Source organism: Physeter macrocephalus, chromosome 14 (genome assembly GCF_002837175.3).
Source record: "Physeter macrocephalus isolate SW-GA chromosome 14, ASM283717v5, whole genome shotgun sequence".
Taxonomy (NCBI): domain Eukaryota; kingdom Metazoa; phylum Chordata; class Mammalia; order Artiodactyla; family Physeteridae; genus Physeter; species Physeter macrocephalus.
Genome location: NC_041227.1, coordinates 126,176,746 through 126,191,721, shown reverse-complemented (window position 1 = coordinate 126,191,721; position 14,976 = coordinate 126,176,746). Strand labels below are relative to the sequence as shown.

Here is a 14,976-nt window from a genome sequence, read left to right as displayed (position 1 = left end):
CTTAACCACTGGGCCACCAAGGAAGTCCCTGATCTATATGCTTCTTGTTGTACCAATACCACACTGTGGCTTGATAGTAATTTTTGAAATTGGGTAGTGAAAATCCTCCAAGTTTGTTCTTCCTTTTCAAAATTGTTTTGGATATTCTAGGTCCTTTGAATGTCCACATACATTTTAGAATTGGCCGGCCAATTTCTTCAAAAAAGTCTGTTGGGATTTTACCAGAGAATGTACTCAATTGTCAGATCAATTTGGAGAACACTGGCATCTCAACAATATTGAGTTTTCCATTCCATGAACATGAAACGTCTATTTATTTAGATCTTTTAAACTTTTTTAGTTAAAGCATCAATCTCAACAACATTTTAGAATTTTCATTGTACAAATCATATACTTATTGTGTGAAATTTATTCCTGAGAACTGTATTCTTTTAGATGCTACTGGGAATAGCAATAGTTTCCTTAATTTCATTTTCAGGTTATTGCTTGTATATAAAAGCACAGTTGATTTTTGTGTGTTGATCTAATCTTGTATCTGCAACGCTCCTCACTCATTTTTTAGTTCTAGTAGGTTTTTTTGTGGAATCTTTGGTATTTTCTATACATAGGATCATGTCATCTATGAATAAAGACAGTTTCACTTTTTTCTTTACAATCTGGTTGCCTTAAATTTATTTAAAAATGTGTTTGTTTGTTTTGCCTTACTGTACTAGTTAGAATCTCCAGTTAATAATGAATGGCAAAAGCAGACATCCTTGTCTTCTTCCTGATCTTAGCAGGAAAGCATCTGTATCTCACCTTTAAGTATAGTGGTAGCTATGAGCTTTTTGTAGATGCCTGGTATCAGATTCAGGAAGTTCCCTTCTATTCCAAGTTTGCTGAGTGTTTTTCATCTTGAAAAGGTGTTGGATTTGTTAAATGTTTTGTCTGCATCTATTGAGATGATCATGTAGTTTTTATTCTTTAGTCTACCAATATGGTGTATTAACACTGATTGATTTTTCAGATATTAAACCAACCTTGCATTCCTGAGATAGATCCCTGATCATGGTATATTCTGTATTCTTATTTATCTCTGTATGCCTGCATTCTACCTTTGATACTAGATGATAAGCACTGAAATTTTGGAAGAAGTGTAATTTTTATTTATTTATTTTTGGCTGCATCAGGTCTTAGTTGTGGCACACGAGATCTTTCATATGGCATGTGGGCTCTTTGTTGTGACTATCAGGCTTACTTGTCCCGCGGCATGTGGGATCCTGGCTCCCCGACCAGGGATCGAACCCGTGTCCCCTGCATTGGAAGGCGGATTCTTAACCACTGGACCACTAGGGAAGTCCAGGAAGGAGCATAATTTTTAAATAATGATTTTTAAAGACTGCAATTTTTAGACTTTTAAAAATATGTTTTCCCAGCACAAGCACTCTTTCAGAAACTAAAAACTTGAGCTCAGAACCTATTTAGCAAGAATAATTTGTTAAAATAAGAAGCCACTGGGGGGACTTCCCTAGTGGCTCAGTGGGTCAGCTGTTTGTCCAAACACTAATCTAGAATCTGCCTGCCAATGCAGGGGACACGTGTTCGAGCCCTGGTCCAGGAAGTTCCCACATGCTGCGGAGCAACTAAGCCTGTGCACCACAACTACTGAGTCTGCACTCTAGAGCCCGTGAACCACAACTACTGAGCTCTCGTGCCACACCTACTGAAGCCTGCATGCCTAGAGCCTGTGCTCCACAATAAGAGAAGCCACCACAATGAGAAGCCCACGCACCACAACGAAGAGTAGCCCCCCGCTCGCCGCAACTAGAGAAAGCCCGCGCACAGCAACGAAGACCCAACGCAGCCAATAAATAAATAAATAAATTTATTTTAAAAAATAATAACAAGCCACTGGGAATTCCCTGGCAGTTCAGTGGTTGGGACTCTGTGCTTTCACTGCTGAGAGCGTGGGTTCAATCCCTGGCTGGGGAACTAAGATCCCATAAGCTCTGGGGTATGGCCAAAAAAAAAAAAAAGAAGCCAGGGCTTCCCTGGTGGCGCAGTGGTTCAGAATCTGCCTGCCAACGCGGCGTACATGGGTTCGAGCCCTGGCCTGGGAAGATCCCACATGCTGCGGAGCAACTAAGCCCGTGCGCCACAACTACTGAAGCCCACACGTCTAGAGCCCATGCTCCACAACAAGAGAAGCCACTGCAATTAGAAGCCCACGCACTGCAATGAGGAGTACCCCCTGCTCGCCGCAACTAGAGAAAGTCCACGTGCAGCAACAAACACCCAACGCAGCCAAAGATAAATAAAAATAAAATTAAAAAATTTATTAAAAAAAAAAAAAAAAAAGAAGCTGCTATGACTGTTAATTTTTATGTCACCTTGGCTAGGCTATGGTGGTCAGCTGTTTGTCCAAACACTAATCTAGATGTTGCTGCGGAGGATATTTTGTAAATGTGATTAACATTTATAATTAGTTGACTTTAAGTAAAATAGATTACCCTTGATAATGTGGGTGGGCTTCATCCAATCTGCTGAAGGCTTTAAGAGCAGAAACTGAGGTTTCCTGGAGAAAAAGGAATTCTGCTTTAAGACTAACATAGGGGCTTCCCTGGTGGCGCAGTGGTTGCGCGTCCGCCTGCCGATGCAGGGGAACCGGGTTCTCGCCCCAGTCTGGGAGGATCCCACATGCCGCGGAGCGGCTGGGCCCGTGAGCCATGGCCGCTGAGCCTGCGCGTAAGGAGCCTGTGCTCCGCAACGGGAGAGGCCGCAGCAGAGGGAGGCCCGCATACCACAAAAAAAAAAAAAAAAAAAAAAAAGACTAACAGAAATCCTGCCTGAGTTTCTCATCTGGCAGACTGTCCTACAGATTTCGGACTGAAGAATACAACATCAACTCCTGTCTGCGTTTCCAGCTTGCTGGCCTGCCCTACAATCTTTAGACTTGCCAGCTCCCACAATAATGGAGGCCAATTATATGTATATATCTCCCATCGGTTCTCTGTCTCTGGAGAACCCTGGCTGATACAGCCATCAGATAGCTTATATTGTTAATCCTCCCTTCTGTGACCCACATCATGAATTACAAAGTTGATTCTGACGGCTTCTATCCTGCTGATTGCCATAGGCATCAAAATCACAGGATCAGAATCTATACACTGGTGCACAGCACAACGCATGATATACACATAGCAGGTGCCCAAGAATGTGCACTGATGGTAATAAACAGAAAGAGAAAAGAGATGCTAAAGAACAAAAGAACACAACCACCATCATATAAGTAAATGAAAGGCCCCAAATCATAAGACAAAATCAAGAAGTGAAAGAAATCAGTCTGCTCTTAATGAAGTAAAGCACAAATAAAGCAAAAATACTGGAGGTTTCGAAAGTAGAAGAATTACCACGTTTTAAGTGTTCAAAAATAATACTGGGGCTTCCCTGGTGGCTCAGTGGTTGAGAATCCGCCTGCCAATGCAGGGGACATGGGTTCGATCCCTGGTACGGGAAGATCCCACATGCCGCGGAGCAACAAAGCCCATGTGCCACAACTACTGAGCCTGTGCTCTAGAGCCCGTGAGTCACAACTACTGAGCCCATGTGCCGCAACTACTAAAGCCCGCGCGCCTAGAGCCCGTGCTCTGCAATGAGAAGCCACCACAATGAGAAGCTCACGCACTGCAACAAAGAGTAGACCCCGCTCGCCGCAACTAGAGAAAGCCCTCGTGCAGCAGTGAAGACCCAACACAGCCAAAAATAAATAAGTTAAATAAATAAATTTATTTAAAAAAATAATAATAATACTAGCGTTTGAACTCCTGATCTTGATGACTCCATCATTAAAAGGAAGAACCTTTACATTTTTTATGGTATTAAATGTATTTACTATGAATTTCAGAAACCTACTTAATTTTAGTTAACGTATCAAGCAAAATGTGCCAGAACCAAATAATTCTTTATTCTGCAGTAAGTTCCATCTTTGAAAGCCCCTGGTTTCGAAACATATTTAATTGATGCTCCTAAAAGCTAAGAGAAACTTTTATGACTATTTGATTAGCAAAGACTTAGTACCCACGCTTTAGAAATGTGTTCTGCCCTAGGACAGATCCACTTGACAAGCATATGTGTACTCCAATATAACAAAAATTTGGAAAATGATGATGTTAGCTGCTCAGGACTCTGATTACCATTCTGAATTTTTATAATAGGTTTCCCTCCTAACATCTGAACAAAATGAATTACTCCTATTTTCCAATTTGCTCAAATATGTAAGCAAAAAAATGAACTAGATTTATCAGGTACTGAATTAAAATGGATTAAACTGTCTTTATAGTATGCCTATTTCTTCCTGGACAGAGAAAACAGAAATAATGACTCTTATCAACATGGGGACCCCTTTCAAAAGTCGGGCCTACGCGCATAAAAACAACCACCTCAGCAAAGCCCTAACTTTGCTGAACCAACGATCATGGGCTTTGAAAGAAGCAAAGATCTCAGAGAAGGATTTAAAAGCACGTATGGTTTCTAACTCAAAAATTACAAAGGCACGACCAAATGCAGAACAGTGCTATAAATAGCTTTCTATGCTAATGTAGAAATACTCTACAGAAACAAACTCCCATCATACCTTCTGCTATTTAAATGATTAATATTTATGTATTTATTAACAAAGCTAAAAATCACCTAAGAACATATGTATAACATTAATCATTGCTGCATTGTTTGCAATAGTAAAAGACTGAAAAAAAAAAAAAACCACTCCCAAATGTTCACCAATAGACTATGTTAAAAACTGATAGCATGTGCACACAAAGGAATGTTATACAGCTGTTTTGTTTAAAAAAAGAACAACAACAACAACAAAAAACCCTCTCGAACATGGAGAATATAAAAAGATCCCCAATATGTTTGAACGTAAACAAAACAAATACAAAACAAGGTGCAGAGCAGTCTAAGTAGCATGCTATGCTTGTATTTACACAAGAAACTCTGGAAGAATTCCAGAAAGTGGTTACATAGGTATGGGAGGTGTACGGGGAGGAACTGGGTGGATGAACAGCTGCAGTGAGAACTAGACTTTCACTGTATGCCTTTTCATTCTTTTAAACTTTGAACCATGTGACTATATTACTTATTCAAAAAAATAAATAATTCTAAATAATTTTAGGCTATTTTATTTTCACCTATCTCTATTAAAGAAAAAAAAAAGCTGTAAACCCAAGTTCCAACATGAAATCGGCTGTTCTCAATACTTTTTAAAATGTTTCTAGTTCAATGTGCATACAAAACTAAGGGGTTCCTTTAAAAATACAAAAAAGAGGGAATTCCCTGGTGGCACAGTGGTTAAGAATCTGCCTGCCAATGCAGGGGACAAGGGTTCAAGCCCTGCTCCGGGAAGTTCCCACATGTCACGGAGCAACTAAGCCCGTGCTCCACAACTATTGAGCCTTCGTGCCACAAATACTGAAGTCCGCCTGCCTAGAGCCCATGCTCCACAACAAGAGGAGCCACCGCAATGAGAAGCCCGCACCGCAATTAAGAGTAGCCCCGCTCGCCGCAACTAGAGAAAGCCCGCGCGCAGCAACGAAGACCCAACGCAGCCAAAAAAAAAAAAAAAAAACAGGAAAGAAAAAGGAATTTCTTCTGGGCACTGTGACCATCATTACAGGGACAGATGACCATGCGCTTGCTGAAACAACTACTCCAAGGCCATCGAGTAACAGAGACTTTCCAGTGAGCCAGAGGGCGGTCTCAGCTCAGCCAGTTTAGTCACCTGGAGAAAACTGACTCTGCTATTTGCTTTGTTCTACTTTCCGTACTCAAGATAGGGAGGCCTCAAAATCAACCCAGTCTGATTCTTTGACAGGGAGACAGGCCTCTGAGTTTTGTCTCAATTCTGATGCAGAATAGCCTCCATTCCACAAACCATCAAGGACAAGTTCAAATTCAATTCCTTGAAAAAGGCAGAGGCTTTTGTAAGAAGAGCACTAACTTGCTGGGTAACCCTGGCCTTACCAATTCATTTCTCTGGGCCTCCGTTTTCTTACCGGTGAAATGAATGGGTCTGGGGCCAAATTCTCTGCAAGGTTCCTTTGGGTCTACAATACTATAATCCAGGGACTTCCTTGGTGGTCCAGTGGCTAAGACTCTACACTCCCAGTGCAGGGAGCCTGGGTTCGATCCCTGGTCAGGGAACTAGATCCCACATGCCCCAACTAAGAGTTTGCATGCCGCAACTAAAGATCCCACACGCGGCAACAAAGATCCCGCACACGGCAAATAAGAGCTGGCACAGCCAAATAAATAAATAAATTTTAAAAAATAAAATAAAATACTATAATCCAATAAAGAGTCAGGTAAATCTAAAGATCAGATGAAGGATAGGAGATGCCTCTAGACTACAGCATATTTTCACGTACACAAGGATTTGCTGACTGGGACATGAATGTTCTGATTCCTATTTTCTGTGTTTTATCTTCAACATACATAATTTGGTCCACTTGCTACAAAGATTTCTCTCATGGAAAAGCTCTGATTAAAAATGAGTTACCAGAGACCTCCCTGGTGGTGCAGTGGTTGAGAGTCCGCCTGCCGATGCAGGGGACGCAGGTTCGTGCCCCGGTCCGGGAGGATCCCACATGCCACCTGCGCTCTAGAGACCACGAGCCACAACTACTGAGCCCGTGGGCCACAACTACTGAAGCCCGCGTGCCTAGAGCCCGTGCTCCACAACAAGAGAAGCCACCACAATGAGAAGCCCGCGCACTGCAACAAAGAGTAGCCCCCCTCGCCTCAACTAGAGAAAGCCCGCACGCAGCAACAAAGACCAACACAGCCAAAAATAAATAAATAAATTTATTTATTTAAAAAAAAAGAGTTACCATTAGGTAAAACTTTTAAAAGATTGACAGAGTGGAGAGGATGATTTAAGACTGTAGGTATGGAGGGTGTTGGTTAAGAAAAGTTTTAGTTTGGTCCATTATCCTTTGCTTATCATCATTCAAGATTCATACTTGTATTAATATTCTTTGAGGACTAGCCCTCCAGTGCTTTACCTTTGCTTATTCCCGTAAGTGAAGGAGGGGTGAATACTCTTCTGAGGCAGCAGATTCTACTGCAAACTCCAAGCCAGCAAAACCTTCTCCATATTCTGAGCAATAAAAGCTAAGTGATTTCAGAAAAGAAAAATCCACAACACTTGTGCATATTTTTGTCTACTAAAAAGCAAAATGCATGCTTCCTTTAGCACAGGTTTCATATAGTCATAATCAGCTAGAGCTTTATTAAAACACTAATGATGCATGGCTTTATCTTAGACTGTTCTAAAGCAGCTCTTAAGCATATTCATCTCTGCAAGGATTCACTCTTTGGCACAAATCGGTGAGCAACACAGCTCTGGCAGACACTCTGCAGGGTGCAGGTTCATTGTCTGTTCCCTCCTTTGGGCTGGCACAAACTGGACAGACTGCTGAGAAACCAGCTCATCTCATTACTATGTCTTTATTCTCCTGCTGCACTTCTGACATCTCTCCAAGATCACGAAAATCCTCATCAGGTCCTAAGCCAAAGAGAAGATGCTAGCCATGGGTCCCCAGAAGTCTCGAGAAAAGCAAGGAAAAATAAAGAGCAGAGAGTTAGGTCATGCGCCAGCAGTTCAGAATTGGCTGGTGCTAAATCCACTAGTCATCCTCTTTGTGCTGTCAAAATTCTCCACTTCCAATATTTATGCTACAACCCAGAGGCTGGAGACATTTATCTTTTTAATGATTCTGAAAACAAACATAATACTTCTCTACATTTTAAATACCTGTGCCCTGTCCCAGAGCTATCCTCATTCCAAAAACCAGGCTTGCCACTACTTTGGCAAAGCGGCAACCCGAGTGACTCTGATACTAGATTCCCTAACATTTCTGTTAAACACCTTCTTTCTTCCGACAGCCTCTTAAAAAGCACCAGTACAGCCAACGCATTTTCGGCCTCCATCCTCCAGCAGGCGACGGGAGCTTTCCCCTGAGAAACCTAATTTAAACCTGTGTCTGTCCCTCCCTCTCCGGAGGCCACCAGGGCCAGCACCTGGCACAGGCGCCTGCTTCGGATGCCAAGCCCGCCCGACCTAACCCTCAGCTCCCGAGGGGAACAGGCCACCGGGCGGGAAGGAAGGGACGCAGCGCTGCGGCCAGCGGGGACCCGGCCTGCGCCGCGGACACCCCGCCCCTCCGGAGCCGCAGTGCCCCGAGCGCACGTCTCTGTCACAGGACCGACTGCGTGGGGGCCGCTCCCGTCCCCCGGCGGAAGGACTGCCCACTCCGGCGACCCGGCCAAGGGTCCGAAAGCACCCCTCCAGACCTCCTCCAACACCTCCCACCCTCCGAGATCGCTCTGCAGTGACGTCGGCCTCTGCGTCCCCGGGACCCCCGGAGCCCTCGCGTGGGAGCACCGCGACCTCCTCCCGGCCCCGGGTCGTGCTCACCGGACTTGGGCGGGTAGCGGTACACGGAGTTGGACGGGATGTCCACCTCCTCCACGCCCGCGTGCTGCCGGCTGGTCAGGGCCCCCATGGCCGCTGCGCCCGCGCCGCCCTCGGCGCCTCACCGCGGCCGCTCGCCCCGCGCCCGATGCGGGGGTCGGCTGCCCGCCGCGGACGGCTCCGCCTCGGTGCTGCGGCTCTGGCGGCGGGGAGCCCCCGGCGCGCCGCGCACCATCCTCCGCCGGGCCCCGCGGCGGCGCCTGTGCCGAGGGGGGCTGCGGGCTGGGCCGGGGGCGCCGCCGCCGCCTCAGGCCTGGTGATGTCAGCGGCGGCTCGCGCGCGGGGACCGCGGCGGCCAAGACCAATGGCGGGGCGGGGCGGGAGCGGCCGCGCCGCGCCGCGCCAGCCAATGGGCAGCGGGACGCGGCGGAGCGGCGGCCGGGCTCGCGAGGCCGGCCCGGGGCTCGCGGGCCTCCGCGGGCTGAAGGGGCCGAGGACGCGTCGCCCCGCGGAGCCCGCTGACCCCGTCAGGTGACCGCACGGGAGCCGCCTCCTCGCCGCGCGCCAGGCCGAGGCCGGGAGTTCGGTCACCATTGTCCCCCAACATCCGAAAAGCGCACGCGGCTTCCCGGCCCGGAGGAAGCCTTCTCCAGCCCCACCCCTCAGCATCTGCCAAAGCCAATGGTCAGAAACCCCGCAGAGGGGCGACCCCAGTCCCCCAGCCGGGGCAGTTCGGGTGGGTTCCCGCCCCCAGAGCCTCAGCCCCAAAGGGGCTCCCAGGGGGCGGGGAGATTGGTGAGTGCTGGGGACCCGCTAGGGCGAGGTCGCCATCCCTGTCACTTAGCTCCTTTCAAAGCGCAGAAAGCTATACATGTTCTCTATGGGTCCCTTGGGCAGCTCATGTAGCCCTGAAGTTAGGGGACCATCAAGCCAAAGTAAGATCAAGACATTCAACCCCGGACTGCACCTTTCGGAAACTTTGGAAAGGCCTGCGAGCAAGGAGAGTCAACGCAGTGGGACGCGAGTGGGCCAGGCAGAGCAGGGCCTCCTCTGGATAAGAGCACACACCCAACAACAGTGGGTTGCTTGGACAGGCAGAAGGCGTCACTCCAGAGCTTAATTACAGACATTTGTGTTTGGTTTTTTTTTTGCGGTACGCGGGCCTCCCTCTGCCGTGGCCTCTCCCGTCGCGGAGCACAGGCTCCGGACGCGCAGGCCCAGCGGCCATGGCTCACGGGCCCAGCCGCTCCGCGGCACGCGGGATCCTCCCAGACCGGGGCGCGAACCCGGTTCCCCTGCATCGGCAGGCGGACGCGCAACCGCTGCGCCACCAGGGAAGCCCGACATTTGTGTTTTAAACCTTTTATTTTTTGTGTGTGTGGGTCTGGTGTTTTTTTCTGAGAGGGTGGACTGATCAGCAAGAACTTCAGCTGCTAGAACATGATTTCAGGAGCGTCTCTACACACAGTACAGTTTGGGGCCTCGAGTTCCCTTGATTAGGTTTGCAAAGCCATACCACAGAGTCTCTTTCCTGATTGTCTTTTGTAGTTTTCATGGCCCTCTCTTCAGCTTCAGACCTGGTGACAAAGATACTGACGCCCAATTGCCTTGGTTTTCTCCAAGTTCCCCAGGACGGCAAGAACACGTGTCCCTGTCATTTTTTTCAACTGATGCCGAGGAGGGCCTGAGCGACAGGGCAAGTCCCTGGCCCAGACGAGCAGATGGGCAGCCTCTCCCAAGTACCGGGTCTCCCTGGAGGAGTTCAGAGCCTTCCCCGCCGAGCCCTCGACCCTCATCACTAGAAGGCTTCTGGACATACCTTTGGAAGGGACCTCCTGGATACTCCTTTCACCACACATAGACCCACCTTGTAACTACTGGGTAAAGGGACAATACAAGTCATCTAGACCCGCCTCAAAGCAGAAGGCCTTCAGCACATCACAGAGTAAAATGTCTTATAATCTTAGACTGTGTTCAGAAGGCTTTGTCCTTCCTGCCCTCAGCATTTGGTAAAGGGAGCACCATCCCCGTAATGGGTTTACCCACGTCTTCAGGTTTCTTTGTCCCAGCCACAGCCAGGCAGGATGTGGCTCAATCAGGCAGCTCCATCCCGTTGCTTGCAAGGATCTGTTCTTGTCCCATCTCAGCCTGCTCTGAGCTTGGGAAACGGGTTCGTCCCCCATCTTGGATAACACTCCCCAGGCGTATCAGTTGGTTCCGCCTCCCACAAATGAGTCACGAATCCAGTGCTCGGGATAGTAAAGCACAAGGCCTAGGACAGTAACATTAGTGGGCATTTATTAAACCCTCTCCATGTGCCAGGCCCTATTTTAGACACTGTTACACATAGTAAAGCATCCATCCCTTACAGCGACCCTTTGAAGTACGTGCTATTAACAGCCCATTTCACAGTTGGAGAAACTGAGGCAGAGAAAGAGCACTGGACTTTGAGTTGGACAAATGAAGACCCTAAGCAGTTGTGTAACTTTGGATTAAGCCCTTCACAGCAAGCCTCAGTTTCCTTGTCTGTGAAATAGCCCAATCCTCACTGGCTGTTGCGAAGAAGCCATTAGTGAATCAAGACCCAGTCTAAAAAAACAAAAAAGAAGCGAGGGCTTCCCTGGTGGCGCAGTGGTTGAGAATCCGCCTGCCGATGCAGGGGACGCGGGTTCGTGCCCCGGTCCGGGAGGATCCCACGTGCCGCGGAGCGGCTGGGCCCGTGAGCCGTGGCCGCTGAGCCTGCGCGTCCGGAGCCTGTGCTCCGCAACGGGAGAGGTCCCAGCAGTGAGAGGCCCGCGGACCGCAAAAAAAAAAAAAAAAAAAAAAAAAGAAGCGATAATGATAACAGGCTGCCTAGGGTCATGAGACAGAAGAGAAAAGGAGGGAAAATTCTAGCTCAAAGAGACTTTCTGGGAATTGGAGTCCCACCGTCTACAACCTACAATGTAATCACATAATGTTACAGTTTTGGAAAAGAAAACCTCTACTGGTGCTCAGGGTGCAAGCGAGATAGGCAAACCCTTGGAAGAGCCGCCACTGCATTCCTCCCGTGTCCTTCCTTGGTGCCTCTTGACTCCCTTGCCAGAGATCTGGGCCAAGGAGAGGCCCTGAGGGAGAAGATGGCACAGACAAGAGGAAAAATCCAGAAATGACTCCCGTCAAGAGAGCCATAAAAATACTTTTAACCTGAACAAACGGTCTGGGGAGGGGTGGCGCAGAGTACATAGGGAAATGACATGCAAATACCATGCATCCTTAGGGTAAATAGCCTCAAAGGCATCCTATCCATTTGCAAGCTGTGGGTGCAGCCCTCGGGAGAATCCCAGCGGAGAGCCCGGCGTTTAAAGGTCTCAGGGTTTCCTCTAAGCATCCGAGGAAGGCAGGGAGGTAAAAGCTACATATTTTATCAGGTCTTCGCCCTTCTTCTCAACCTTGGGTCGAAGGGAGAGAGGAGAAGGCTGTGGGGAGGGGAAGAGAGGGACAAGTAATTTCTAGGTCAGCTAGTCCCCTTGAGCTTTTAATTTTGTTCATCTTGGCTGTCCTGGTTTCAGCTCAGATGTGCATTTCCCACCTTTGTAACACATCCACTCATTTTGAAGATTTGCACAGATTCCTGTATCAGGAGGGAGAGAGAGCCTGTAGGTGAAGAGCTGATGGACGCTGCCCTGTATGTAGCACAGCGCTCCTAAGGCAGCAGAGCAGGGGATACCTTGGGAACCTGAAGGAGCTAAGACAGGCCCCTTCTTGGCTGTTTGCTTGGCCCTTCTGCCTGGGCTAGGGGGACAGGAAGGTTAGAACCCTGGCTGTTCTGAGTATCCAAAAGATGGGCCCAATCACAGCACACAGCCCCTGATCTCTCTTCTCAGTCCTTGGCCCGTGGCTTAAGTGGATTAAAGCTAAAAGCACAAGCAGAGAATTTCACATCCAGCTTCAGATCAGTGTGCTAGGCTGATGCTGTCAGGGGGGGCTGATCCTCAATGTTTTGAGACCCAGCAAACGGTTCCTCTGACAACCTAAGGCTCTCTGCTGAGGAAAATAACCTTTCCCATTAGGCAATCAGCAATCGGCCTTTCACATGTTGCTTCTCGCCAAGTGTGAATTCTTCATTGTTAATTTCCTGCTCAGCTGTGTGCCTCTAACAAAGGAGAACTGTTCAGACTACAGTTGGGTTTGTAGCTTCTTAATCTACTTTTCAAATTAAGATTGAAATGAAAGACAGCGTTTACACTGGTGTGGCTTGGGTGGGGAGAGTGAGGGGCCTGGGGTGGGACCTTGAAGTTGGCACTCACTGTTAGTGTCATGCAGGTGCCTCACCCTGGCTCCAGCCCTGCTGCTCAGGCATCTGGCATTTGGAGAAATGAAAGACCTGGGACATTAATGCCATTCAGGGACTCCTTTAAAGAAATTAGGAGAGTTCGTTCTATTTTGCTTTACTTTAGTCCCAGATTGTTTCTGTCAAACACTAGAGCCCGTAAACTCGTTTCTGTTACATTCGCTTCTGCCTTCACTTCCCTGCCCTTCTTCTGGTTTTCAGCTCAGCCCCATCTGGGGCTGCAAATGCTGTGTGATAAAATCAGTGTGAAAGAAGGCGCCACTAACATTTCAGCCCAGTTTGGATCCGCTGCCCCCTCTGCTCTTCCTGGGGAAACACTCAGGCAGGCAAAAAGCCCAGCATCTGTCTCCTGCTACCCAGAGAAACCAGAATGTGGAAGAGGCAGTGTGGTGAGAGCCTCCACACCTCTATGCTCAACTGCGGTTACTTAGAAAATCAAAGGGAGAAACTGAGAACAAATTCTCTTCCTTCTCCCAGGGTTTCTTGACAACACAAGTCCTGGCTGGAGCATCAGATCTGAAAGAAGCTGGAAGACCGTCTAGTCCAAGCCCCCTCACCTGACCGATGAGGCAGCTACAGCCTGGGGAGGGGAAAGGACTTGCTCAAGGCCAGGCCAGTGGCAGCCTGGCTCAGAACCCAGGGATCCCAGGCTTCGTGCACTGGGCCTCGCTGGGGGAAACCCGTATTGCTGGTTTGGTTTCTTTTTTTTTGCAACGTAGGTTGACTTCTAGAGCCGGTATAAGAGGACAAATCAACTCAAGGAATAAGTTCAGAAATCCAACACAAACACATGTTCACCTGTTGTGATACCAGTGCCCACACACGATAAACCGTCCTGCCATGGAAGTTATCCAATCCTGAGCTCAAGCTAGCATAAGGCGATAAACCGTCCTGCCATGGAAGTTATCCAATCCTGAGCTCAAGCTGGCATAAGGAAGCCAGGGAACTTCTCTCAGCTGGAGTCTCCCTACACACTCCCTCTTCTCCCCTGAAATTGGAGCTGAGGTCAGATCAGTCATCCATCTCCCAGGCACGGGAACCAAAGGGCAGATGAGAAAAGGCGGTGAGACCCACCACGGAGGGTTAGATCAGATTCTCAGCAAGCAGGTTAAAAGTGTCACATACACACTCCCTGCTAAAGTCTGAGCATTGGCCAATTCCGTGACTTCGTTTACAAAGACACATTTATTCCTGAGCTAATTGCTTGTTCATTTAGGTGACACCTACTATCTTCATCAGGGACGCTTCAAAGATCGTGTGTTGAGCCTGTCAGAGTAATAAACGGATATACCACTTACTGTTGTGGTTCTGCTGGAAGCCTCAGATCTCTTTTATGTACCATGAGGTGTATATTTATTATATTGCTTCGTCGTGTACTGTTACCTTTTATAGTCCAAGATGCTACCTGTGTATGAAAAGAGGCCTAGCAATTTCATTAGCTTCCTCTCTGGTTTGCCTGCATCTTGGCCCTCTCTCCTCTCATACATTCTAAAAATCAGTCTTTGCTTAACTTTCCTGATACACACCTGTCATCATGTTACTGCCCGTATACCTTTAGTGGCTCCCTATTACCCTACACAAGACAGATATTTATCCCCGAGCCCTTTTCTCCCCCTGTGTCCCAATAAACCCCGCTCGTACCCTGAAAACAGCTGTCATTCCGGCTCATGTGTTTGCTCATAAAAAACCTGGCCTGTGCCACACCTGTGTGCCAAGGTCAATCCCACTTAGCTGAAATCTGACCTTTTCCATGAAGCCGCCTCTGAGAACCGTGGCCCACAGTTGGCTCTTCTTTTCTCAGAAGTCCTATTGTGTGAATAATTTTCTGTATACCGCACTTGATATGTACTTATATGCAGGATGTCCCCAGCTTCCAAAGGCAAAAGGCATATCAGGCTCTGGAGACAATCAGAACAAGGTCCAAAGCCCAGTTCTTATATTACTGTCTGTGCGTCTTGGGAAATTTCCTCATTCTCTCTGAGCCTCAGTTTCCTCCTCTATAAATGAACATGAGAACAGCAAAGAGCTGTCTGAACATTCAGTGGGACAAGCTATGTAAAGCCCTAGCATAGCTCCTGGCACACAGCAGGGGCTCAATAAGTGCTAACTTTTTTTTTAATTAAAAAAATCGTTAGTGGGCTTCCCTGGTGGCGCAGTGGTTGAGAGTCCGCCTGCCGATGCAGGGGACACG

General features: G+C 48.0%; 1 protein-coding gene across 1 annotated transcript in view; it reads right to left on the bottom strand.

The window, feature by feature from the left end:
- The window catches only part of RNF157 (ring finger protein 157), a 57,911-nt gene extending 49,368 nt beyond the window's left edge, over positions 1 to 8,543 (bottom strand). The window contains exon 1 of the mRNA XM_028498874.2: positions 8,456 to 8,543. Coding sequence (XP_028354675.1) covers positions 8,456 to 8,543 — 88 coding nt within the window. The remainder of the gene's footprint in view (positions 1 to 8,455) is intronic.
- Positions 8,544 to 14,976: the final 6,433 nt, after the last annotated feature.